The sequence below is a fragment of the Apodemus sylvaticus genome, chromosome 8 (genome assembly GCF_947179515.1).
Source record: "Apodemus sylvaticus chromosome 8, mApoSyl1.1, whole genome shotgun sequence".
In the NCBI taxonomy this organism is placed as follows: Eukaryota; Metazoa; Chordata; class Mammalia; order Rodentia; family Muridae; genus Apodemus; species Apodemus sylvaticus.
In genome coordinates, this window is record NC_067479.1 from 84,743,517 (window position 1) to 84,770,451 (window position 26,935).

At 48.6% G+C, this 26,935-nt stretch overlaps 1 protein-coding gene across 7 annotated transcripts in view; it reads right to left on the minus strand.

The window, feature by feature from the left end:
• Nucleotides 1–45: 45 nt before the first annotated feature.
• Camk2g (calcium/calmodulin dependent protein kinase II gamma) overlaps nucleotides 46–26,935 on the minus strand; it is a 58,669-nt gene continuing 31,779 nt past the window's right edge. For 2 of the 7 annotated variants that reach the window (XM_052189848.1, XM_052189854.1), the window contains 11 exons: nucleotides 26,399–26,482; nucleotides 26,143–26,185; nucleotides 21,551–21,594; nucleotides 11,495–11,563; nucleotides 10,295–10,339; nucleotides 7,925–7,973; nucleotides 6,489–6,602; nucleotides 4,470–4,545; nucleotides 4,012–4,106; nucleotides 2,388–2,632; nucleotides 46–1,980 (listed from right to left, as the gene is read on the minus strand). In XM_052189848.1, the coding sequence (XP_052045808.1) occupies nucleotides 2,400–2,632; nucleotides 4,012–4,106; nucleotides 4,470–4,545; nucleotides 6,489–6,602; nucleotides 7,925–7,973; nucleotides 10,295–10,339; nucleotides 11,495–11,563; nucleotides 21,551–21,594; nucleotides 26,143–26,185; nucleotides 26,399–26,482 (852 nt within the window). In that variant the 3' untranslated portion in view covers nucleotides 46–1,980; nucleotides 2,388–2,399. Of the gene's footprint in view, nucleotides 1,981–2,387; nucleotides 2,633–4,003; nucleotides 4,107–4,469; nucleotides 4,546–6,488; nucleotides 6,603–7,924; nucleotides 7,974–10,294; nucleotides 10,340–11,494; nucleotides 11,564–21,550; nucleotides 21,595–26,142; nucleotides 26,186–26,398; nucleotides 26,483–26,935 lie in introns of those variants that run through there. The other 5 variants (XM_052189849.1, XM_052189850.1, XM_052189853.1 and 2 more) reach the window with 5 other exon arrangements.

Here is a 26,935-nt window from a genome sequence, read left to right on the forward strand (position 1 = left end):
AACCCAAGCCCGTGGCTATGAGCCTCCAACAGCAATAACACAATGGACTGTTTAAAGGTTATTTTATTAAATATCTTCAAGGTTTCATTGTAACAAAGCTATGAAGGGACTACCAACATTCAGAACAAACACTATTTTAAATTATTTCTATGTCATCATGCAAAAGTTCTGCATCAAATGCCTTCCATTTCCTGTTTAAAAGGTGGCTTGTTTTTTAAATAGTCTATTAATAGTCTATAGATGCTGACATTAGCCCCAGAAGTGGAGTAAGAACGCTAAGAAGTGGGGCTGGAGCAGCCACAGGAAGCTATGAGCTCTAAGACCATTTGTTGTCTTCAAGCCAGCCAAACCAAACCCTGTGGTGAAGGTATCTGCTGGCTGGCACTGCAGGCTGCAGGCACTGCAGGAAGGGACTGGGGTCCAGGGTCTGAGGCATGCAAGGTGCTTGAGGAGCCGGGCTAAAGTCAAGCACCAGCACCCATGAGTTTGTTCTCTTCTCAGATGGCTCCACACTGTAGTTCTTTTTTCAGCTCCGGTGCCTCGTGAAGGTCATCCAAGGAGCTGAAATCTACCCCCACCCCCAAATGCAGATAATGTGCAGTTGTTTGGTGGCAGGGAACCAACACTCTGACCAATTGCTCCCCTATTATCTTCTCTGTTATCTGCCTGAGGTACAGATCTTTTCTTCCTGGAATGGAACTCCTTGAGCATAGAGAGGGACACTGAATGTAGGAGCCTGGGCTCTGGACCCCGTTTTGGGTACATGCAGGTGAGGGGGTGATGCCCATGCAGATTGTCCATCAGGAAAGTCTACTTCAGTTGGTCAGTGAAGAGCCTCTTTAAAGAGGACACTTCTCACCCAAGCAGTCAGTTCAATTTCAAACCCAGGGAAGGAGATGGACGTGCAGCATGGGAAGAAGGCGGGCAGCCCAGAGGGCAGCCAGAATGCATAGAAACAACCACCAACTCTTATCCCACTGCCTCACTCCTCCCATCCCACAGGGGCACTTGGCTGAGGGCCCAGGCCCAGATGAGGGTCAGCATGGGGACCATCACCATGAAAATACAAGACAAAGATGGTCCAGATCAGCACACAGACAGAACTGCCAAAGTGGCAAAAGGAGCCCCGGCCAATGAGACGTTAGGAAAGCCAACAGGAAACAAAGTAGCAATCCCTCCTCCTTCCCACCTGCAAAAATCAGGCCTCCGCCTCAGGCCCACGTGCATTGTGCATCCTCTAGAAATGGATGAGTAAGTGCATGTCAGATTAACTCGAGGTTTCTCATCGGCTTCGTGTCAGACACACTTCTGCAGCACCAATTCTCTCCCTGTCTACACTAACTGGAACAGCACAGCAAAGTCCAGGCCTTCAGTCCCGAGGCCACGCCTCACGGCTGCCTCCACAACAGGCTGGCAGCGCTGCTTTTTCTCCCATGTAGGTCCGATAGCCACGGGGTTTGCTTCTTTCTCATACTAGCTGTCAATGCATGTTCTGAAGACGTCCACTCCTAGAACTGGGGTGATCAGGCCACCTCTGGGGCAATCACACCATGGCTCTATCCATGACCAAAGCTCCGTCAAGAGTCCTTGCCTGGTCCCCCTGAGTCCGTGGGGGCCTGCGGCCAAGCTCACCTCTTCAAAGCTGGTGGGCGAGCCTGCGTGAGCGACACACAGACTCCTGCCTTCTTGCAAGCCCAAGGGCCATCAGTTGTTTTAAAATGCATCATGGTATGAATTCCATTTTTTTAAACAATCTTATTTTCTTTTTTTTTTTTCTTAAATGTAAAAAACACCTCGGTACAGCAGAGACAGACACGAAGGGCGGGCGGGAGGGCTGCATGCAGGGGCGTGCATTGGCTGCTGCCGCTTTGTAATTGAATTGTTTTAAACCTCAAACGAACAGGACCGCCGCTGTCACTCAGGCCCTCCAGAGTCACTGGCTGCGAAGGTTCATCCTCCAGCTGGAATCTCCTAATGCCCCTGTCAAACAGAACAGGAGGTATCGACAGAACAGAGGAGGCCATTGAAAACACAGGTAAATTCACGGGATTTTGGTACACCACACACTTGGCTAAGTCCTTGAATGGGCTGGAAGAGGAGAGGCTAACCTTACAATCCACTCTGGAATGGAGGCAGGAACAATCCTCCCGTCCTTTGATAACTAAGGAAACTAAGGCTTAGCAGGGGAAGAATGCTTGCACCAAATGTGGAGTCTGTCTGATACAGAGCACAGCTTATCAAAACTAGGCTGCCCAGTCTGTGCCACCCCTCTGGGAGGGCCCATACCTCTTCCAGAGAGCCACCTGCTACTCCTCTTTTACTTCTCTGACCTCAGCTGTCCAAGCCATCTCTCCCCTCCCCACTCCCTTCTCCCCCACCAGGAGCACCTGTGGCTGAGCTCACTGTAGCGGTGCGGCAGGGGCCCCTGAGCAGTGATAGTGGACATTGAGCCACTTGCCGTCCCGGCGGTGCCACACCCGGGTCTCTTCTGACTGACTGGTACGAGGCCGACCCTGCCCGTCGATGTACTGCGTGAGCCGGATATAGGCGATGCAAGCTGCGTCCTCCCCAATCACGTGGACGTGTGGGTTTAGGATGGTGGTGTGGATCGGCTTGCTGTTCTTGGACAGGACTGCAGGGGGCAGGGCAGGGAACGGGAGGTAGCGGGCATTAGGCTTGGACACTCACATATTCCGGCCAGGCTGCACCTTTTTGACTCTAGTTCCAGCAGCCATTTCTAGAACCCCCAAGTACTCCATCATCGCCCTCCAGAGGCCACGATCCTCCATTACATTAGTTTCATCCAAAAGGAAGAGAAATGCGGGTAAGGTATTATGAGGTTTTACATGCAAGAGAGATGTATTTCTTTACTGATATTTTCCTCACTATATGAAGGGGGGAAAAGTCTCAAATCAAATAAGATATTTAAACTCAGGACCACGTGGCTCTAATAAAAACCTGTGGTTTTTCTACTTGGTTAGGCCGGTGTTTAAAATTCCTAAGTTAATTTTGCTCCTAGCTAAGGCTAGAAGAGAAAAATCATAAAAGCAATACATTCAAAATCAATTTGTGACTTAAAAAGAAAAGGCACATCAAAGTTTGAAACCCCCAAAGCACCCAGCTCAGGATCTCCTCCAAGTTTCCAGGGCTCTCTGGAGCTGGACTACCAGTCTCAGCATATGATGCTAGCATTCAGATTCCCTTTAGTGCATTCCAATACTACAGAGGCTACAAGAGACCTCCCTGAGAACTAAGATAAACACTGCTCTGGCTACTAGAATTACTTAGATAGCTAAGGGATTACGAAGGCATCTATGGTGCAGGAAAATCACATGCGCAGAGTCAGTGGGGGTAGTGGTGGGGGGGAAGAGCTACAATATAAAACCCAGGGCAGAACAGGAGACACCAAGGATAATGTGGATAAGAGGAAAGAAAACTGAAGAAAGAGGGTTTCTTTCCTCTTATCTGGAGGTAGAGGTAGAGATGGAGGGTGTGATGATCCCACTCTGGGACGTCCAGAAGCTGATAGACCTCCCCTATCCAGATGCTTGGCTCCCTCCATGTCCAGGGCGTCCTTGCCACAACCTCTGACCTCACAGTTCACCATTACTGCTCTCTCTGTCACTTGCTCACACATTCTTACCCTGTTTGCAATTTCCTTTATTGTGAACCCTGCAGACACAGACCTTCGTTATTATTTGCTGAGATCATCTTGAATTAATCTTGAAGAGTTCAAAGTCTGTCTTGGAGACAGATGCTGCTTAAAGAAATACAGTGCCCCTAACAGTGATGATCATCGCCCTGATACAGCTGCCAAGTGAACGGGCACTCAGCTTTTGAGCAGTGCCAGTTCAAAGCCAGCAGGGCACAAGGAAGCGAGCGAACGGAGTAGGATGCAGCAGGAAGGTCAGATAGGGCAAAGAGAGGTAACTAGGGGATAAAGGGTAGGCAGGGACAGAGGCAGGGGGAGAGGGGCAGGCAGGAGTTTATCAGCAGCACGAACCCACTCACGATTCTCAAAGTAAAACTTATGGAAATCCATTCCCTCCACGAGGTTACCAAGGGCTTCTGGCTCAAAGGAAGTGAGGCCCGGGTCACAAATCTTCCTGCAGAAAAGAGGGCCAGGGGTGGGGTAGAGGGTAAAACACAGCCTGTCAGGCCTCTACAGGGTTACAGGCCTTGTTCATCAGTTGTGTCTGCCCCACAGCAGGTTAGCAGCTGTGGGCTATAGCTGACAAGACAATACTCTCCAGGGTTTGCCTGCAGAGCCACTTAGCAGTCCTGCTCTTCCATCCACAGTCAGGATGACAGGGCAGCCTCAGTTTTGGGGAGTCTACCTAGAAGGAATCTGAGCCTATGGGCGTAGTGTTTGATTCAGACAGGGCTTAAGGTCCACAGGATAAGAGACACTTTTCAGGAACTAGAGGTGGACTTGGGAGACGATCCGAGGGCAACGGGCCTTTACTCACGTGTAGGCCTCAAAGTCCCCATTGTTGATGGCTTCGATCAGTTGTTCTGTGATCTTAATGATCTCCTGTTTCCGCACTGTTGGGAGGAAAAATCCACCAATTTACCTACTGGGCAATGTCCCTAGGGGCAAAAGAGCCCTCCTCAGTCCTTCAGGGATCCCTCGTGATCTTTGTCAAAGACATCCTCCTCCTCGTCTGTCTTTTAGGGCTCTGTGCAGGAGGAGTAAGCCCACCCTTCTTCCCACCCCCTTTTTGGTATCTGCAGAATTAAGGACTACCTCCATCAACAACCAGGTTGCAGAAAACATCTTGTTTTTATCAGCTGAGGAGCCTGTAATGCCATAACTGTCCCTTTAGTCAGAGTCTGTGTATTAGCAAGGGCTAGCAACTCTAGATACAGTCGTTCTGTCTCTAACCACTTCTCACAGCAGAAAGGGCTCATCAGGCTGCAGTAACGACTGCACCGCAGCCCTTAGCTAGCGCCCCAGAGCTTAGTCTGCCTGGAAACAAAACCAAGCTAGAGATGAAGTTTCAAAAGGACGAACAGAGAGCGAGGTCTGATGCTTGGATCTTTTTACAACACTCATCTCTTCCATGATGCTTTTCTGGGATAAAGGATCTTGGGGCTTGAAAACCTCTGACAGCTTCTCTCATGAGAGATGGCTACGCTGCCCTTGAATAAGCTTCAGGAAAACTAGAAACCTGTACCAGTTCTCACATCAGGATGTGTTCCCATAGAAAATCAAGGTAAGACTGAGTGGCAGATAGGTTGATACCCTCCTGCCCTACCCAAGGGTCACACAGTGACATCCTGCTCTCAGGGTTAGCTCACTTACAGACAGCTCTAGAACCACTATCAGCAGGGGGTGTCTCTAACGTAGGGTGAGCTTGGGCTGAGTTCAGGCTAACCCTAACTGTAACTGGAGCCCCAGGCTGGTCCAGGCCACAAGCCTTTCCTCACAGGCGCAAGAGGCTGCAAGACAGACAATGTGAGCATTAGAACAGTCCCAGCACGGCACATCTGGGCCAGCACAACTGAGGGGAGCATCTGGGGCGCGGGTGCAGCATAACTAAGGTGAAGCCAGGAGGGACCCCCACAGAGACCACTGACAGGCGGGCAGCCTGAATGGACAAGCAGGGACTTGGAGAATAAGCTCGGTCCTTTGTCCAGAGAAGCAAGCAGGTATGTCTACACAACACTTCCCTGGAGAGCCTGACTGGGGTCCTATGGGTGATGAAGATCGGATTTAGGATAGACAGTGTGGGGCAAAGAAACCAAGAGAGGGGTGTCTTTAACACAGACATAAACTACAGACGACAGAGATAAGCATGAGTCTTGGGAGCCCTGCCAGCCACTGCTGTGCTAGAGGTAGGGACCTCTCACCAACCCCCACTTAACAGATAAGGAAACTGAGGCTCTCGGAAGCTAAGGCACATCACAGACTTCTGAAGGTAGCATAGCTGGAATTTATGTTTCCTTTTGGGACAGGTCTTACTGTGTAGCTAGACTAGTCCTGAACAAAATGGAGAACCTTAGGCTTCAGCCTCAGGCTCCTGAGTGCTAGGACTGTGACTGTGTATCACCACACTCAGCTAAGATTCAAAATCAGGTCTGTCTCATTCAGAGCCCATGCTCTTACGATGGCCGACCCACAGAAAACACTAAACCCCAACACATTTCCCAGGCTCTTACAATGGACCCTTGCACTACTTCCATCTCACCGACCTGACTTCCCATTGTTCTTCCTGGCTGTTGTCATACAGAAGCCTGCTACACACCCCAGTGGTTTTCTATGCCCACTTCCACACAGTGGTTTCCCACCCACTCTTCTCTTCTCTGGTCTCCAAATGCAGGCCTGCCTGGGATTAGAGCCTCAGCAGGCCCCACCCCTGGCAGACACCAGGCCCCTAAAGCTGAACAGGCAGCTGAGCTAGGCTGACTGCTCTTGGGGGAATCCCTGAAGGGCTTCAGGAAGAGCCAGGGAGTTGGAAGCCAGAATGTGCCTCCCTCACACTTACTGGCTGAGGAGCAGAGAGAAGGCTGGGGCTGCATGCCTGCAGAGGGGGCTGTTCTGTCCCGGGGGCTCCGTCCTTCAGGCACCAAGCTGCCATTCCCAGTGCGGAGCGGGGCAGCTAGCCAGCCAGGGCAGGGCAGGGCAAGGCAGCACAGCCAAAACAAACAGAATAAGGCAGGTGAGCGAGCAAGCCGGACAGGACCCAAGCCGCTGGCACTGCAGAGCCGGGGCAGGGGGAGGCCTGGGGCTGCTGTGGACACTGGACCACATCCCACTCAGCTGCCTCTGCCAGAGGCCTCCGGGCTGGGGACACTGCAAAGGTGAACAGATCTAGGCCTGCAGCTTCCAAAGGAGCCTTAAAACAACTCTACGAGGACCCCTGCTCCCAGATAAGACATTCGAGAGCGCTAGGCCATCGGTGAAGACACCTCTGTCAGCATCGGACTGCTCTGACCTCACTCCCAGCAGCCCTGAAAGCACTGTTCACACTGACTTGGATGTATATGCTTCCCACGATTTTGGCTCCCAAGGATATGGTGCTGCCCTGCATCCTATCTTTTCTGATGGCCTGGCAGAAGGTCTCTTATTGAAAGCATAGGCAGAAATTTCAAGGGGCCAACCCAAAGAATGGGAGAACAGACCCCTGGTCTGGTCTCCATGCTCCTTATAGCTCCTGGCATCCTGGCCAGCCCCACTTAGGCTGGTGGTCATCATAGGCCTGCAAAGCCAGCTGAATGTAGCTTCAGACAACAGATAAGTTCTAATTCTGGCATTCCTGGCCAGAACTCTGGACCGGAGTGGCCAACTCATTCAACCTGGGGCTGTCCTTGGAGTTTTTGTTTTCCTCCTCCTCCTCCTCTTTTTTTTTTTTTTTTTTGAGGGAAGAAGTGCATGACCAGTTGAGTGTTCTGCCTTGGTCTTGGGAAAACCAGGACCTATTTCATTTTTTTGGTTTTTGTTTTTTTGGTTTTTGGATTTGTTTTGAGACAGGGTTTCTCTGTGTAGCCTTGGCTGTCCTGGAACTCACTCTGTAGACCAGACTGGCCTTAAACTCAGAAACCCACCTGCCTCTGCCTCCCAAGTGCTGGGATTACAGGCGTGTGCTACCACCGCCCAGGAGGACCTATTTCTACGGATGCCTCTGCTTGGAGATTACATCATTATCAACAACAGGAACAGCTCTCTAAGCTCTGTCACTGGAAACAGCTGATTTGGTTATTCTAGACTTTGGTGAAGGAGAAGCTCTATTTTGCTTGGTCTACTAGCACCAGACAAGGATCTCGTATCTCAGTGCATGCAGAGTAGCTTTTAGGTTAACCCCTCCTAGAGTTTAAGGAGGTACCAATCCCAGTTCCAGGGACAGAAAAGACAGATGCCCCATCAATGCTGAGGTACCTAGGTCACTTGAGGGTCCCTTCCCCTCCAAGGGCCAGCACCTACCTTTGAGATCTTCGTCTTCTGTAGTGGTGTTACAGCTCTCTGTGGAGCCCTGTGGGCCGAAGAGAATATGTATATGGTCAGCCCTTGGAAGCTTGGAGGAACAGGAACAAGTGGGTTCCTACAAGAGTGTCTAGAGCAATCAGAGAAGTTCTACTCCACCCTTGTTCCTTAATTAGAAAACTCTTCATGTTCCAATGTCCCTTCCTACATTTTCTATCAGGAAAAGGCATCATTTAGTCATTTACGCTAAAGCTTTGGTTATCCTTCATTCTTTTCTTTCTCTTATAGCCCCATGAGCACAAATTAAATTAAAATTAAATTCCAAATAATTAAAATTTTAAATCCAGTTTTTAAAAATTAAAATACCTCCCCAAAACTCAGCATTGTGCATTTAAAATAAATCCCAGCTCTTCCTTCTCTTCAGCTACATAGCTAGCTACAATGTGTCCAAGCTGATAACTAGCTACAGTGTGTCCAAGCTGATAGCTAGCTACAATGTGTCCAAGCTGATGGCTAGATACAATGTGTCCAAGCTGATGGCTAGCTACAATATATCCAAGCTGATAGCTAGCTACAGTGTGTCCAAGCTGATAGCTAGCTACAATGTGTCCAAGCTGATAGCTTGCTACAGTGTGTCCAAGCTGATAGCTAGCTACAATGTGTCTAAGCTCTGGATTTTTCGCACCAAATCACAACCATAGCATCCAGCTCTCCTCACTACCACTCTCTATAATGTGTTCATAGTGAACTTATAAAATACAACTGGATTTTATTTCTCACTTGATAAAAACTAGGTTCTTTTTGTTGCAGGATTAGATGTAAACCATATTGCCAGGCACAGATGGTACAAACCTTTAATCCCAACAGTCAGGAAGGAGATAGAGGCAGGCATATCTCTGTCAATTCAAGGTTAGCTTGGTCTACATAGTGAGTTCTAGGATAGCTAGAGAGCTATATGGGGTCTTGAAGCAAACAAACACCCCCACCCCCCATCCATGCATAAAGCAAGCCACACTGAAAACCCTGCCTGCTTCTCCAACTTGACTTTACCCCTTTGGTCCTTGCTCCCTGAGCTCAGATCCACCTGTTCTTTCAGGCATTACCCACGCCAAGTCTCTGCACTTGCAGTGGGTGTCCTCTGCCGGCAGTCTGCCTGTCTGCCTCCTTTCCACTGATGTTTATTTCTAGCTCAGATATCCCCCCCTGAGAGGCCATTCCCTGACCATTTAATTAAAGGCCCTGTCTGCTTTCTTTATATTGTACCACTTCCTTCAGAGCACTTACCACTACTAGATTTTGCTATTTGATTATTGGTATGCTATCCACTGGGTCTTGCCCTCCAGCCCCCCACCCCCACCCCCAATGAGAATTTGTTTTGTCCTCTCTATAAAGCAGTGCTATGGCATTTAGTAATGTTAGTGAAAGTTCAGGAGTGGGAAGTTATACTAAAGAGAATATTGCAAGGTCTGGCTATATTCTTGCTTTTATGGAGTGTATGTGTGTATGGTGTGCATGTCTGTATGGTGTGAGAGCATGTATGGTATGTATGTATGTATGTATGTATGCATGTATGTATGTATGTGTGTGTGTTCGTGCATGTATGGAGGCCAGAGACTGATGCCGTTTATTTCCTTCAATTCTTCTCTACTCGGATTACTAAGGCAAGATCTCTGGCTGAATCCAGAACTGTTTAATTTAGTTAGACTAACCAGTCAGATTGTCTGGGAGATCCTGTTTCTATCTCCTGTGTGCTGGGGCTCCAAACTTCAGTCTTCACGCTTACTCAGTAAGTACTTTATTCACCAAGTCTCCCAAGTCTCTCCAAGGCCTTTGCCTTCTTTTCCCCTCCTCACTAAACTTTTTTTTTTTTTTTTTTTTTTTTTTTTGGTTTTTGGATTTGGCTTTTTCGAGACAGGGTTTCTCTGTGTAGCCCTGGCTGTCCTGGAACTCACTCTGTAGACCAGGCTGGGCTAGAACTCAGAAATCCGCCTGCCTCTGCCTCCGAAGTGCTGGGATTACAGGCGTGCACCACCACTGCCCGGCCTCACTAAACTTCTTAACTCATGGAGGTAAATATTACTATCTGTAACTTGGAAATAAAAAAGCTTAGGTAGAAAGTGGTTAAGTGACCTGCTCAGAGGTCTGTAGCCAAGATTCACACCACATCAGTCCAAATGTAAAGGCTCAGAGCTGGTACGCTCTGCCATCCCTCAGAATGGAATAACTGACAGGCCCTGCACTCCGCAAACACCTTCACCGTGGGGCACAGCCCGCTCGTCATGACCACAGATTTCTCAGACCCCGGAAGCTCGCTCCAGTTGTTTCCTGCTGAGTGAGAAAGTACAGTAGTCTTGGTGGGCGCTCACTCACCTTGATCCCATCTGTAGCATTATGTACCACGGTGGTTTGTGGTTCCTGTGAGAGAAGAAAACAATTACCCTCCTGATTTGGGGACTTAAGCTCTCCCCTGAGGGATCCCCATACCCTTACACAGTACCCTTAGAGACCCTATGATGACCACTGAGGCCTGCCCACCAGCCATCCCTACAAGAACAATATATACTGGCTCAACTAGGGCTCAGAGAGGTAGGGAACCCTGGCCTTGGCTGACAGCACTGGCTGGGAAGGAGAAGCTTGCAAGAGGCAGGTTCTCAGGAAGCTGAGAGGGCAGGGCCTCTGTGCTTGAAGCTTGCTGGGTCTGAGGGTTCTTCCTAGATTGGAGCCCCACAGGGCAAAACTAGACATGAAGAGCTGTGGGATTCTGAGCACAGGTCGGGCCCTGCCCACAGTGTTCATCAAGGGGTGCACAGAAGACGGGGACACAGGGAAAGCAGAAAAGATAGCCTACCAGTAAGACCTAGGATGCCCCTTTGGCAAGCTGAGCTCAGGGAGGTGCCCATTTCACCTTTCTTCTGCCTTCCCTAGATGGCCCTATGGAACCACACCATAACAAGAGGGTCCACAGGAAGTAGAAGGCATGGCGGGCACGATCATTTGGCCCCCTCTCCCCTTCTTGCTAGCTCATCAGCTGGCTGGCACTAACAGTGAGAGCTCTGTGATATGCAGTACCTGCTGAAGAACCCAGAGAGGACTGAACAGATGGGCTCTCCGGGACCAGAGAGAGACTGGGGAACCCCAGTCCTCCCTCCTGTTCTTAACTATGCAAAGGAGAGGCTGAGGCAGCTTCTACAAGTAGGCTTCTAAGAACTAACGATCAGGTACCAAGAGAGCTCCTACACTGTGCTTTTTAAAGCAACTCACTTCCCTGACCCCCACAGCAGACCCACCAGGGGTCAGGCTTGGGGGCGGGAGGCGTAACGGGCAGCCCTGACCACTCTTTCCCCCAACAGCGAGAGCAGCAGGAGCAGTGGTTCTGCCATGCAGGATGGAATGATGCCAAGCAGGAACGTGAAGGGCAAGGGGCCCGGGGGCAGCACGCAGAGCAGGCTGCCCTAAGGGAGGAAAGTGAGAAAAGCTGCGGAGGCCTAGGAAGGGAAGACAAGAGGAGGAGGTAGGAAAGGGGCAGGAGGCAGCCAGGGTCAGAGGCGGAGAAGCCGTAGTCAGAGGTACCATGGCCGTCTGCAAGGGCGCGGGCTCTTGGGCTGGGCTTACGAGACTGTTTTTGTTGTTGCTCTGTGGCTGAGACAAGAAAACATGGTTTAGTTCTCCAGAGTCACCAAAGTTGCTCAGGTTTGACTCCCAGACCTCCCTTGTCCCCGGTCTGGCGCAGGGGTGCCAGGCCTGAGGTGGCAACTGTGACACTGTGCAGATGGGAGCAATGGTTAGAGAGATGGAGAATTTGGGGAGCCCCAGAGACCTAGCTCTGGAGGCATCCTCCCTGCAGGACTGGCCGAAGACTTATTTTAAAGCATCTCTCCAGAAATTTCTGCTTACTCCAAATGCCATATCACTAGTCACACCAGATGCAAAGAAATTCAGAATTTTCTTCCCACAATACAGGTGAGAAAGGTGGTGACTTAAAGCAGAGTAAAAACTGGGGACTCTGGTTCCTCCGTTGCCCTTCCCCGACATCTGCATTTCCTTCCCCTCTCAAAACACCAGCCTGAAGCCTGACAGGAAAAAGAGGAAGGAAACGAGCAGGGACACCTGGCCGCCGGGGTGGAATTCAACGTGGGTATAAGACGTAGCCACAGATCTCCCTGCTGCTCATCTTCCACCTGGTAAGTCTTGGACTTGATCAGCTGGAAGTGAGGGCACAAGTCCAGGGAAGGGCGGGCGGATCTCAGTGGCGGTTGTGGCTGCGGTGCCGGCACACAGCTTCCAGGAAAGAGCAAGCCACCCAGCAAGTCGATATTCCCAATGGCGGCCGGACCACCAGGGATAGCCCTTGCCTTTCCAAACATGTACAGAGTGACACAGCCAAGAAAGAATGTGAGGGGCTGGAGAGGAAAGAAGGAGGCCACTCCCCAGTGCAGGGCCCACATCAGTGCTCTCTGCCTCTTCCGATCCCCTGAGCAGTTTGACTCAGTTTCACTGGGTCCCAGTACAGTCACAGCCGCAAAGGAGCAGCCCCACAACCCGGGTTCTTCCACGGGCACAGAGACAAACAGAGTGTGCCTCTATGCGGAGCGTAAGTGAAGATATGTTGATGGTCAGAATGCATTTCTTCTCTCCACAGAATGCATTCAGACTCTTCTACATCTTGTCTAGAGGCCTCATGGACATCAGATCTGAGTTATATAATCTCAGCTTGCTGTCAGTGGCTGAGATCTCTCAAAACCGGAGCTAAGCATGGAATGTTGGGTCAATATCAAGTACTATAAAGATGCTACTGAATTCTACAGGCTGGAAAGAAGTTCTCATGTTAAAAACAACAACAAAAAGCCATCATAAACAAAACACACCAGCAACTGCTATCTTCTGTTCCTAGCCTGAGACAGCAGGGGGCAGAATTCTCCTGATTTCCTGGTTGGGGCTGACTGGAGAAGAATGCCCAGCCTACAAATCCTGGCTGACCTTAAGACCTTAGCAGGGGATGACTACTCCGATAAGACAGGCCTTCCCTTCAGAGTAACCCCCACGGAGCCACACTCTGGTTGTAATGGATGGTATACTGACTAGGCTGCCGTCCCCTTGGTGTCCTGGGCTCTATGAGAAAAGATGCATTTGCTGTAGCTCAGTGTAGCTGTTCTCCCTGAGGGCTGGGTGGGCAGGCACAACCCTGGACCTAGCAGGAAAATGGGATTTTTCACAGGAGCACAAGGTTGAGAACCACACGCGGACCATTAGTTCTTTTCATTTCACAGCTGCCTACTGAACTCCAGGCCCCAAGAAGCCGCTGCTCATACCCGGAGAACAGGCCTCATCTCCTGAGATAGCCTCTCCCCGTGCTTGCTGCCTTTCCCCAAAATCCCTACCAGATTTACTCCCTGCAATGCACTGTGGAGGCTATCCAACCTCTAAGCAAGAGGTGCCACATCACACCTTCTGGTGCCCATTGCTAAGGCCACAGGGTGACCTTGGGCAATGGCCCCCACCTGGCAGGACAGGCCACACCTGCCCACACAGCACAGACATGCAGTGAGGATGAGTGACGCACACGCACATGGCAGAATGGGTCTGCATGGCTGGCAGGCGGGCACAAGCAGCATGGAGTGAGGGTGGGTGGGCAGGCAAGGCTCACCATTAGGTGCACGCTGGAACTCGACTTCCTTTTCTGGACACACCACAGCAAGAGGGAAAGAGAAGGGGAGAGGAGGTGAGAAGAGAAGCACAGAGACACTGCAGGTTAGTGCACCAGCTTGGGCTCTGCATCAAGGGAGAGAGGAGGAGGAGGAGGAGGCAGAGGAAGAGGAGGAGGAAGAGGAAGAGGAGCAACCTGGAGTCCAGCATCAAAGGGGTTAAAACAGTACACAGACCATAGGCACATACACTCTTCCAGCCGCTGGAGAACTCTTCTGTCAGGTTCACAAACACAAGTTTAGTGTACTCTGAGAAAAATCTGTCTTGTTCAGTCACAAGTGTGTGTGTGTGTGTGTGTATGTGTGTGATATTTGAGTGCTCCAAAATTACAGGTTTGGGTTGATAGGACTGGCACACTAACAAGGGTATTCTATGGCTAGGTCTGTCTGAAATGTGAGTGGGTAGCTACCAGAGATACAACAAAAGCAACAATAGGATGCTCTCAGCTTCAATAACTCTTGACTTCTGAACTCAGACCTCAATGAAGCTGTGACTGTTGTTTGGATACAACTCTGGACTCTTCATCTTATGGCTAAAATCTGACATTCTATCCCCTGTCAGCACAGCCGTGCTGGTTTAAAAGATGTGCATGTTCTCTTGCTTTTTGTCATTACTAGAAATAGAAACATAGCCGTGCTGGTGATTAAGACTACAGTGATCAAAAGATGCAAGGGCGGGAGCCAGGGGGCTGAGTCCTGAGTAACGCTTCAACCTCAGGTCCACGTGAGACCCTAGCGCCAAAATCAAGACCGAACAGCACACTGAAAATGCACCAGAGCAGACTAAGAGGCTAGGGGTAATTACGACTTTATAATTAGCTCGCTGGGAGACAGAAGTCTCCTCGGAATATGTCTGTTGTTTGACTTTCTTACATTCACTTAATGACATCCAATACTACTTACTGAGGGTTGTTCTGGGCATAATAAACATATCTGAGAAATGGTTTTTGTCCTCATGGGACCAACATTCTACTTTAAGAGATGTTTTCTGGAAGGGGGCTACTAATATTTAGAAGAATATTTTAGAGGATAATGGGGTATGTAGGAGTATGCGTACACGTATGAAAATGCCATAATGAAACCCATTACTATGCATAATTTATATGCAAAACATTAAAAAATAAATTTGTCCATATTTTGGATTTGAATTAAAGGAGAAGAAAAACCTACTGTGGCTTCCGTCTGCATTAGTCCTTTGCTGTTTAGAGACAGGGTCTTGTAATCTAGTCTAGGATGGCCCTGAACTTGCAATCCCTCTGCTTTGGTCTTTCGGGTAGTTGTAGCACAGGTATGTACCACCGCACTGGACTTGTGTAAACCTTGTTTTAGAGCAGGCCCTCAAGCAGTTCAGGCTGCCTTTGACCAAGATACATAACCAAGAATTAATCTGAACTCCTGGCCCTCCTGTCTTCACCTTCTAGTGTGCTGCCGTGCCCAGCTTGCATTAGCCTTTTGAATCTACTCAAATATGAGATTTTATATCCAAGAAAGAAGGCATCGCCTTATTTATGAGGCAAGCATATTGCCTGTCCAGATAGCTACCTACTACTACTCATCTTCCTGCTAACCCCCTCATCCTTTTCCCCAACAGTATTCACACTTGTTCTTTTTCTTTTGTGAAACTTTTTCCTTTAGGCAGGTCATCGCTGTGGCCCTCTCTGGCCTTGAACTTGTGGCATTCCTCTAACCCCTCAAGGACTGAGATTCCAGGTGTGAGTCACTGCACTCAGCCAGAGTGTTCAGACTGACAGTTAACATCAGATCAATTAACGAGTGCTGCACTGACCAGGTGTGCTGAAGGTGGCTTTTCCCCAAGCTAAAACAGAGCACGTCTCTGGTATAAACAGACCTCTGAGAAGCGGGTCAGGCACTCAGTCGCTAGGTTCTGGTGATTTTCAGTGGCTGGTTGTCAAAGGCAATGCAGTTGCTTTGAGCCTTGAAATGAAATGGAAACCTCTCTCTCAGTTGCTGCTTTACTCATGGGAAGTGCACTCCTAGCTTTCTCCTGGCTGACTCTGTTCTTCCTAAGCTATCCTACAGGCAAACCTTTTCGTTCTAAGGATGTTTTTCCCAGTGGCTTTTAGTTTCTCTGTCTATCTTTTCAAGGCTCTGCCTTCAGCCACACACAGCCGGGCTGCTTCTCAACCAGAACACCACAGCACTGTTTAAATGCCACATCACTTTCAAAGGACTATGTCTGACTTCTATTTAAAAACTGTACATAAATTTAAAATTTTACACAGTTAAAGGGTTCAGGCCTCTTTTTCAAACTTATTTAAAACAAATGCTCCAAGAATACTTACTTAACTATAACTTGCTTTTTCTCTCTCTCTCCAAAACAAACTTGGAATGCCAAGCTTTCCAGAGGCCTCACAGAGTTTGTGCTTGTGGTCCTCTTGGAGCCTGCTTCTCCACAGACCGTGGGTCACAAGCATCTTAAAGCCTTCTTAAAGAAGGCTGAGCAGACCTCAAGTTCTCCAGTTCAAAGCCATGGGACACAGTACCTGCTCAAACCAATACTAGCTGTTGAAAGCATCTCACAGAAACATCTGAACAGAGGGAAGGGAACCTTTCTATGGACAGTTAGCTGAAGAAATCAGCAAGAAAAAATTGGGAAAGAGAGAGATTCTAGAAAAATCCAAATGATACAGTTCAGGACCTTCTGGGCAACTCTATGGCTTCCCTCATAATTCTGGCCACCACCTCAAATTTCAAGAGCACCCACAAAGGTCCAAAGTCCCACATTCTGTCTTCTCCTTTCCTTCTAATCACACAATTGACTATTTATGTTACTGAGTAAGAAAGACTACAATCACATTATAAACAATTTGAAAAACAAATGGGAATTCTGGGTGATTTTTTTTGCCCAAATTCCTATTGCTCTTCTAGTTTCTCATATGCAATTAAAAATATTATACGGTACATATCACATAGACATTTATGTTACACTTTAAAGTTAGTATTTTGAGTTAAAAATTGATTTTTGGGGGGCTGGCCTTGAACCCACTCTGTTGCTAAGGATAGCCTTGATAACTTTCTAACCTTAGTAACCAGGACAACTCTGGACCCTCCTGTCTCCACGTGCTACGAGTACAGGCATGTACCAATCTGTCCACTAGTTTCTTTTTATTTTTTAGTAGAGAATAATTTGATTTTCTGATTAGTATTGACACATGGTTCAGGTGAAAAGTATGGCTAGTAGAGAAAAACCACAATAACATCATAATACTTCTGAGTTTTCTTTTGTTGGGTTTTTTTCTGTCCCCATATGATATGTTGAATAAGAATCTACAGTTATGTTGTATTTTAAAGAATACAATTTAGGGGCCAGAGAAATGGCTCAGCAGATGATGCTCTTGCAGAGGATATGGGTTTCGGTCCCAGTACCAATATGGCAACTCCCAACTGGCTCCTCGGCCAGATCTGCCTGAAGAGGCCAGGAGAGCATCGCAGAAGGGCTGCCTGCCGTAAGCCACCAGAGGCAGACGCTGGGGACTAAACTGCAAGCGCAACAGTTTTTATTAATAATTTATTAGTTATTATTTGATAATAAATCATTATTTCTGGCTGGCTTTTGAAACAGTTCAATCTTCTCCCAGAATGCCATGTAATCCATCTGTCTGCTTCCAGCTTTTCCTATTTTGTATTACTTTAGAATTCTTAGAAGAAAATGCCCAGAAGTAAAATCAGGAACATCTGTATGGCTCTGACACTGATCTTACTACCATTACTAACTTAAATTAATAATAATAAAAACAGCACATTGCCCGACAGGGTTTTTCTACACAGTCCTGGCTGTCCTGGAACTCATCTGTAGACCAGGCTCACTGTTTCAATTGCATTTCATTGGTAGTAATAAGGCTGAAAGTTGTCTTCCTGTGACCTATCTATTTTCAGGTGGCCAATGGATCTTTTTAGATTATTTTTCTACTTTTAAAAAAAGGGGTGGGTGCTATATTTGTTAAAAACTTCAATACTTTTATAAAAGGACCGCCATGCAGCAGACCTGTGACTATCCTCCCATCCCTCCCACACGCCAGGACTAAGGGCTGGTCATGCCAGGCACGTGCTCTATGGCTGATGTATAGTCCTAAGAATTGTAGCTGGTCTGTTAACTTTGACCATTCCTTTCTACAACATTTGTTTCTTGGCCTCTTATCCCATCATGATAGTACAACTTGTTTCTCAGAAAACTTATTAGCCAAGTCCGAATCAGGGTCAGACATACTACAGCTAGGCTTGCACACGCCCACCACCACCACCCCCGCCCGGCCTCGTCGGCCAGCTGCTCTGTCCACAGAGCCCCCTCCTCCACCTCTAGTGTTTGTCTGGCTTTGCTGCACTTCCACTCTTCAGCATCTGTTCTTTTTCCATTTCCTTTGCTAAAATCTTTTTCCGATACTTTAATTACTTATGACTCCCATTTTCTTCCTTTTTATAATATCCTTAAGTTTTCATGTTTTAGACTTCTATGGGAGAAGGAATGCATTAAAATTCAATAGCCGATTCTGTCCCCCACTCAAGGCCTCTGGAATCTAAATTCCAAGTTACACCCTGAAATTGAGTTCTAAAGATTTATTTATTTTTATGTGTACAGGGGTTTGATTTCACACATGTCTGCGCACCATGTGAATGCAGAGACCACAGCGGCCAGAAAAGGTCATTTGATCATCTGAAAATACAGTTAGAGACAGTTTTGAGTTGTCACATGAGTGCTGGGAACTGAACCCAGGTCCTTTGCAAGAGCAGAAAGTAGGTCACCTCTCACCCAAATCAGTATTTTTGATTGGTATGTTTTTGCATGGCATAGGGAATCAAACCAAGAACCTTGTATATGCTAAAGAAATATTCTATCTCTGAGATATACCCCTGGCTCTGGAATCTGTATATAATTATCTTCTTAGGGTAATGTTACTAGATAGTCATCTTTGAAACTATTTTCTTAAAAAAGTTTTGAGTCTGTCAGAAACCCTGTTCACAAAGACGGACATAATAGCATATACCAATACATGTAAGGGAGAGTCAGAGTCAAGGGTTCAAGGCTAGGGATGGACTCTTCCCTGGGTCATACCATGTGGTTCCCAGGGCCATTAAAAAAAATCTGAGTTGGATTTGCCACCTGTCCCTTAATTTCAATGAGATCAAAACATAACTTTCCCCACCTGAACAGATACTCTATTCATAACCACATTGTTTAACAGTCAAGGCTGGAAACTTCGACATTGTCTGATGAATATTTTTCTTCCTTCCTTCCTTCTTTTTTTTTTTTTTAAAAAGATTAATTTTTTTATATATGCGTACACAATTGTTCTCTTCAGACACACCAGAAGAGGGCATCAGATCCCATTACAGATGGTTGTAAGCCACCATGTGGTTGCTAGGAATTGAACTCAGGACCTCTGGAAGAACAGTTGGTGTTCTTAACTGCTGAGCCATCTCTCCAGCCCCTCCTTCCTCTTTTTTGGGACAGGGTCTCTCTCTATAGTCCTGGCTGTCAGTGTAGACCAAGTCAACCTCAGCCCCACAGAGATCTACTTGCTTCTGTCTATTTTTGGGGGGTATGTGGTGTGGTTTGAAGACAGGGTTGCTCTGTGTAGCTCTGGCTGTCCTGGGACTCTTGCTTCTGCCTCTTGTGTGCTTTAGTTAAAGGTGCTCACCACTATGCCCTGTTAATTCTTTTTATTTATTTTTTTTGTGCTGTGTGGCTCAGGATAGACATGACCTTTTGATGTGCCTATCACTGCCTTCCCAGTGCAAACGTTACACGATTGAGTGCCCCAGTGCCAACCAATGGATTCTTAGGAAATCGTCCGTACCTAGTGTGAGCCTTGTGGGGCACACCTGTAATCATAGCAGGTATTCCTGTGTATGGGTGTAGCCGGACCATGACTTTAGGTAACTTTTATGCCGATTTAGTTAGAATTTGTGCCGGTCAATAATTTTAAATATTCTCCCTTGATATTTCTGACCATTTTTCTTCCTTTATCTCTAAAGTGTAACATACTTGACACCTCTGCGTCCAGTTCTTGCCTTCTTCCAGTCTCCACATACACTCAGACAGCTGTTCCCTTTGCTTGTCACGGGGATTGAACCCAGGGCCTAGTGCATATAAAGGACACCCCTAGCCTTTCAAATTTTTCTTATCATCACCCTTACCATAGCTTCCTCAATCAGGCATGCAGTGCTTTCTATAGTCTAACACTTGGACTTCCAAGTCTACTGCTCAGTCACATTACTGAAGCTGTTTTGTTTCCTGCACTGCCAAGGAACAGAACCCAGGGCCTTGTTGCTGTCCACCACTGAGTTCTAGCCCCATCCTTTATAGGTCATGGTTTTGACTACTTTTTCCTCCCTTCTCTGTTAAAAAGATTTTTGGGGGATGAGGTTTTTCTCTATCATCTTAGGCTGGCTCACTCTCACTCCCCTTCAACTACTCTGTCTCCCAAGCATTCTTGTGTGCCACCATGCCTGCCTTTCTTTCTACCTTTCTACACATATCACGTCCTCTCTAGTCTTTCTACCGTTTATCTCATATTCTAGTTGGATGGAGAACATCAATATATGACAACTCATATAAACGTATTTTGTTGTTTTTAGGTTATAGAGTGAATGCTCTCTTGGTTTAAAGAAAATGCATTCAAGAATAAAAGTGAAAAGAAAAAGCTGGGCGGTGGTGGCACATGCCTTTAATCCCAGCTTGGGAGGCAGAGGCAGGTGGATTTCTGAGTTCGAGGCCAGCCTGGTCTATAGAGTTCTAGGACAGCCAGGCTTATACAGAGAAGCCCTGTCTCATTAAATAAATAAATAAATAAATAAATAAATAAATAAATAATAAAAATAAAGTGGTTTTCCTGTCTTGCCCTCACCTCCAACTCCATATCTTAGAGACACCACCAAATGGGCTCATCTTCCTGTGTCCCCTAAGCTTCTTCTCAGAGCTTCTAGGCCTGGTCCACAACCTCTTCCTGTTTGGCTTGGTCATCCTGCTCGTGCCTAGAACTGAGGGGCTCCCCTAAATGACAGCTCTGTGTGAGGAGGTGTGAGTGGGTTCTGAGTGCCCCTCCTTGTGGCAGAAGGACACAAAAGCAAGCCTGCAGAGAGGAAAGGAACAAGAAAGGAGCAGCAGAGGCATGTGTATATAACGTAACTGTGCACATAAGCTCCCGGGAAAAGGCCCAATGTGTGCTTTTGTTAGAGATCATGGTTTAGATAATTCCTTGTTTGAAGTCCTCTGATGGGTCAGTTGCTGGGTCTCAGGACAGGATGAATTCCTATTGAGCATCCCGGTCTCAGGATACTTTCTGCCTCCAGTCTACGCGTGTACCCTTCACCCTGTGGGTCCCCCCAGCTAACCACGTTTCAGCTGAGCCAGGTCACTACTCCAGGTTCTCTTACGCCCTGACTCACCCAGGGAAAACTCTACCAGATGGACATGAGCTATGACACACCATGTCCCTTAACTTATAGGAGCTTGAGACGCCCTGTGGCATCTGTCTGTGATCTGGAAGCAGTTTACAGAAAAACACCAGAGAGAGCGCAGTGGCTTCGGAGGGCCCAGTCTGAGTTCCTATGGCACACTGGCTTACTTTGAGTAAAGAGATTGTGCAAAGAGGGACAAGATTAACCAAATGCCTCAAATAAACCAGAAAGCTGGAGAGTCCAGCCCTAGAGATGAGGCTGGGGTACAGAAGTCAGGCTCAGGACCAGCCTAGGAAACTGTAACTAGGATCATTCCCCCAACATCTTTTCCATCTACCTAAGGAGAGGAGACATATAGCCTTTCTTCCCTCTCAGGCCAGTGCAACCTGCTGTCCTGAGCACAAAGGCTTACAACAAAACAGCAAGGACAAGGTGCCTAGGGAGAATCCCTCAGCAGCCGTCAGGAGGGAAGCCAGTCTCCGGGCAGAGCTGGGGAGACACCTACCTTGACACCGCCGTCTGACTTCTTGTTCAATAGGCTTTTGGCAGCTGTGAAAATAAAGAGACAAGTCATGTCTCCTGCACCACATCCTCTCTTCAACCTGGCAGCCAGATCTGCAAGAAACTGCTGAGCTAACAAGGGGCCAGGAGCCCCCACAGCTCCTGAAAGAACGCCATTCATTCCAGTAGCTCCACTGCAGGAAGGACAGACATCTTGAGGATTTCAGAGCCACGGCACACTAGGACCTCCTCTGCCATGGCCAAGGGAGGGCTCAGTGGAAGCAGGCGCCCTGTGCTCAGGGAGAGAAACCACATTTGGTATACAAGCTTCCTGGGGCACCGGAGTGCTGTCCTCAACAGCTTCTCTCCAGGCCTGGAAACAGTGCCAACGCATAAGGGCGAGGGCTCTATTTCTAGACACCATGGAAGTCCTCTTGATGGAAGGATGCAAGACATCTCTGGAGTTTTCTCAAGAAAATAGTGTCACAGTTCACAAAGGAGACCAGACGTGAGGACAGACAGTCACAGACACAGAAACCGGGACCACCTACAGGAGGGTTTTGCCAAGGGGCTGAAGTCTTTCGATGGGCAGTACCTCACCAGCGTACTGGGCTCTAGCTATGGCCATTTTCCAATCTCCGGATCCACGAGCACAAGGATCGGCTAGAACTATGAGCTGCCGAACAGACCCAGCCAGCCATGGGATGATTCGCAAGGCTGAGGACCTACACCAGGCTTTTGGTGACACCAGAAGGCCACAGAGGTCATAGGAAGGCAGCAGACAGAGGGTGAGAGAGTTCTGGAGGGCACAGGGAAACAGGACCAGCCCAACTCTCTGACCCACCTGACTGCTGTAGATTCCCACCGGTGTCCTACTACCTGCAAGCTGTGTTTTGTGACTGGCCATCGTGAGTTATTTAACCACTTCTAGTCTCAAATTCTTTATTTATAAGATGGGATGAAACTGCACCTAGGTCTCAGGATGGTGGTGGGATCCAATGGGGTGCCTGAAAAGCACTTGGCAGAGTGCCGGGCACGCAAGGAGTGATGGCTACCACTGCTGCGACTCCCGCCCGTCTCCTCTGTTCTTCAGGAGGCCATTCCTGTCTAAGCCATGTTCTATCTTTCTCCAGTGAGAGAAAGAGTGTAACTTCATCACATCTTGGTTCTCAAAAAATGGCCTTGATCTTTTTTCTCCAGCCATGCTGTATATGGGCAAGGAAAGTGTTAATGTGTCTAAAGCAATAAGGAAAGTGTTAATGTGTCTAAAGCAATAAGGAAAGTGTTAATGTGTCTACAGTAATAAGGAAAAAGTGTTAATGTGTCTTCAGTAATAAGCCCGATTTGCCTATTGTTGTATTTATCAACTGGCTTTCAACTCGGGATGACCACTAGAAAACTTTAAAATTTTTACTTGGAAAACTTTAAAAATACTTATACTTATCCTACCCGCTAAAGATTCTGACTTTGTCTGGGGTGGGACCTTCTGAATTTGTCTGGGGTGGGACCCTGTCATCAATTTTTTTTTATGAGCTCCCAGGTGGCTGGTGGTCCTGTATAGGCAGAGTTGAGAACCTACAACATACATGTTCTTAAGTATCTCTGTGTTACTTGTTAAGACCATTACAGAGATGAGGGAATTAGGGGCAGGAGAGCCAACCTGATTTGCTCAGTGTGTGACAAAGCTAGAATTCAAGCCAAGGGACAACTGACCCTATAGATTCTGTACATCACAGCCTTTTAGACCTGGAGGTCTGGTAAACTCCAGGCTCCAAAATTTTGAGGCTTTCATTGAGGGGTCTTAAATGGTGCTGCAAAAGTCTAGTCTTAGCACCAGACAGCTTCAGGCCATGCCCAGGGTTGTTTGCAGGTCAAGCCCTTGGGCCATCTGGAGGAAAGGCTCCTACTGCCCAACTCCAAGTCCCCAGGCTACTGCCTCCTGAGAATTGGCAAGCGCCCAGCATGCACGGCTGGTTAGGGACCTTCATAACATCAGTGTGCTTGCAGATGCCAAGTTAGGTGGTCCGTATGGCATGCCCATCTCAGCCCGCAAGCATGGGACTCGCCTCCCTGGTGGGTGGGCCTGGCATGCTGGCCCTACTGTTGGGGTGGCAGGGGGCCACGGCAGGCGGTCAGGGAGGACTCATGCCACGTACCTTGCCCGGCCAGGCCGGCGGCGCTCGCGGCAGGCGAGGCGGGGGCGGAGCTCTGCCTGCCAACTGAGGGGGATACAATCTCTCAGTGCACAGAGCTGCCGCAAAGCCACGGGGGCCAGTCAGCAGTGAGCATGCCCCAGCAGGAGGCGTAGGAGCTGCTGGCTGTCCACGCACAGCAAGACCCAGGTGGCATGGCCAAGCCATCCGAGCTGGGGTAGAGGAGGCACCAGGGGGACAGACTGAGGAGGCAGGAGCAGCCAGCCCTACAGCAGTCTGGGGGCCTGTGAGGCTTGGACAGGCTGAAGAAACTACCATGCCTCAAATTCATGGCAATGGCTTCATTGCTTGTCCCCATGAACGCTTTAGGTTAAGAGCCTGCAGGTAAAAGTCTGACTTGGTGGGAGGCAGGTACTTTTCCTGAGGGAACGAAGCTCTGTTTTAAATGAGCCTGTTCTCAGAGTGCCTGGAGCGCAGAGCATTTCCCTCATGACATTCCAGGAGAGAAGGACTGGGGCATGGCAAAGCCCCCATATGACCCTTGACCTTTGTGGGAAAGCCCCAACTGTTTCCATAGACAGGTCTCTCTCCCTGTAAGGAGTGAGCCAAGAAGAGATTGCTTTCCTCAGTCTGTATTTCATTGTGCGCTGAGGATGAAGATACCCAGGACGGGAGCCCCAGAGACAAAAGAAAGGCTGTCCAAGTTAGTTAGATGTCATCATCTTTCCAACCACTTGTGGACCCCATGGATCAACTTGGGAACAGTCTAGCTTATGCCTGAGGAAACAGGTGACTGGCCTTCAGCACACCTGTAGAAGTCTCCTGCAGCCTGGCCCTCATTTGTCCCAAACTCAGGGCAGAAGAAGTCAACGTGGAAAGCTCAGAATATCCTTTTGTTTCCACTGTCCCTTCTGACTGAGGATAAAGTAAGCTCAAAGGCCAGAAGGCTCCTGAAGGATGAGTCAAAGCTCTTTCCTGACAGAACCTGATTGTCTAAAAACGGGACACTAATGTCCTGAAAGGGAGATGGACTCGCAGCCTAAGATCACAGGGCAGGGCCCGGCACTTGCTTCTGACTGGCCAGGCAGCAGCAGCAGCCTGCCTTCACATTTCTTTGACTCGGGAGAGAAGAGCTCTACAGGCAGCACAGACACGCCCTTGAGCGTCCTCTAAGAAGGCGCTGAAATCAGGAGAACAAGGCTGCAAGTCCTTACGGGATAAGGAGCACCGTGGGGGCCGCCACCCTATCTCTGTGGGAGGCAACAAGCCACACACTGCTGTTCTCTCTTGAAGGACACTATGATCTTCTTCTACTGTGTACTCAATATGAAAAATGCCTCTAAACCAGGGTTATCCTGGGCTCACTACCCAGTCCTAACCTTCTGGAGCCCTGTGGTCCAAGGCAAGAGTTTGTCGAGCCCTAGCTTTCCACCTGATGCCTCCTCCAACCCAAAGCTCTCCAGTTATCCAGAACCAGGTTCCAGCAGGACCTGAGCTCAAAGATGAAAGCCCTTCCCAGAATGGCCACCTACTGTAACTGGTGGGTGACTGGCACCCCCTCACAAGCCCCTCTCATGGCGGTGCAGGAGATAAGCAAGGGAAGAGTCTTGTTAGAAGGATGAGAAGGGGGTGGGGGTAGGGTGTGTCTTTAACTGAAACAGCAAGGCTAGGGGTTAGAGAGGAAGGGAGGACCGAGGGACAACGCAAGCTGGGCGGAGACTTCTCTGCCCTCAGTTAAGTCTTGACATTAATCTTTTCCTCACAGAAAAGCCACTGTGCTCCCAACTGAGGATGAACAGTGAAGGTGAGACTTGGGTAGAGGGGACTGGGATGTCTTGCATCTTAAAAAGAAATGTCAAGTGTGATTTGTAAATTACTGACCCAACTCTCCCAATTCGCCATGCAAATTTACCTCTCCGCCACTGGTCTCTTCACTTTTGTGGCTACTGTTACAGAGAATACCGTAAGCCTCAGTCAGTGCAAAAGGTTTCAACACCTCGAATAATTTCTATTAGGCACCTCTTCTTGGACACAGAGAAGTTAAGAGATGATCTTAGGTGGATGCAACTGAGAAGACACACTGTAACTCTCACCTCTCTTTCCTCTGGTATAGTCTCCAGTGCCCTAGACTGGCTAAAACCTTAAGAACACTGAAGAGTCTTTGGAGAATTACACACAGATGGGGATAAGCCACATGGGAAGCTGGGCAGGCTACTCTTGGGCGGTCTGAAGAAACAGAATTCATAAGCTGGAGGCTAAGCAATGCCCTTCCCTCCACATCTGAAGAAACTGGGTAACAGAAACCAGCAGCAGCTGCCCTCATAAGAGGATCCTTGTTAACCCTCAGGTGGCGCCTGAGACAGCGGCGCAGCCCGGGATGACGGGATGCCATTCCTGCCCACTCACCTCTGCAGAGTGAAAGTGCACAGCTGGGAACACATACCTGAAAAGTTCCTGGAGACCAGCATCGTCGTGAGGATGGCGCCCTGTGGGAAAGAGAGTCCTGTGAGTTCAAATGGACCTTAGGGACGGGCAGCCTGGCCAGAGCCTAACGATACTGAGTTTTCTGGTGCCCCAATATGAACAACCTTCACAGCCCCACCCAACATGAGGGGAGCTTCCACCTGAGACCAGGCAGGAGCTACATTGTTAAAAGCCCCAATTCTGAGAGGCCAATGACCCGGAGGTTTAAGGCCCACCTTCAGTTTTCTCCGGGCGTTGAATTTGCGTAAGCACTCCACTGTCTCTTGGCGATGCATCATGGATGCCACTGTAGACCGTTGCTGGAAGCCAAACAGACAAGCCTGTGAGATTCCCATCCCAGATCCCCCAGCCCTTGCCTTTGTTCCCCATCTCCTGAGCACTGATGGCTGGACCAGGATAGGGTCACACACTCTGCTACCCTCCCTAGTGCTGACCAGACAAGGCCACGGAAGAGGAAAAGCCTTCAGAGCAGAAGTGCCACCAGCAACTCAAGGTTATGTGAGGACAATTTGAGCAAGAGAACCACCAATAATTGATGCTACATGTGGGTGCCAACAGAGCTTTTCAAAGGCAGCTGAGGAGAGAGTATCTGGTGTGATGTGATCCTGGTCCAGAGACTGCTCCAGCAACTTTTTGGAGTCCTTGCTGCAGTCAAGACTGCACAGGGAGAGACAGGCTCCTACTCTACAAAACGCCTCACTACAGGGTCTTCAATGAAAAGCTGAGAATTACCTTGAAGTAGAAGTTACCTT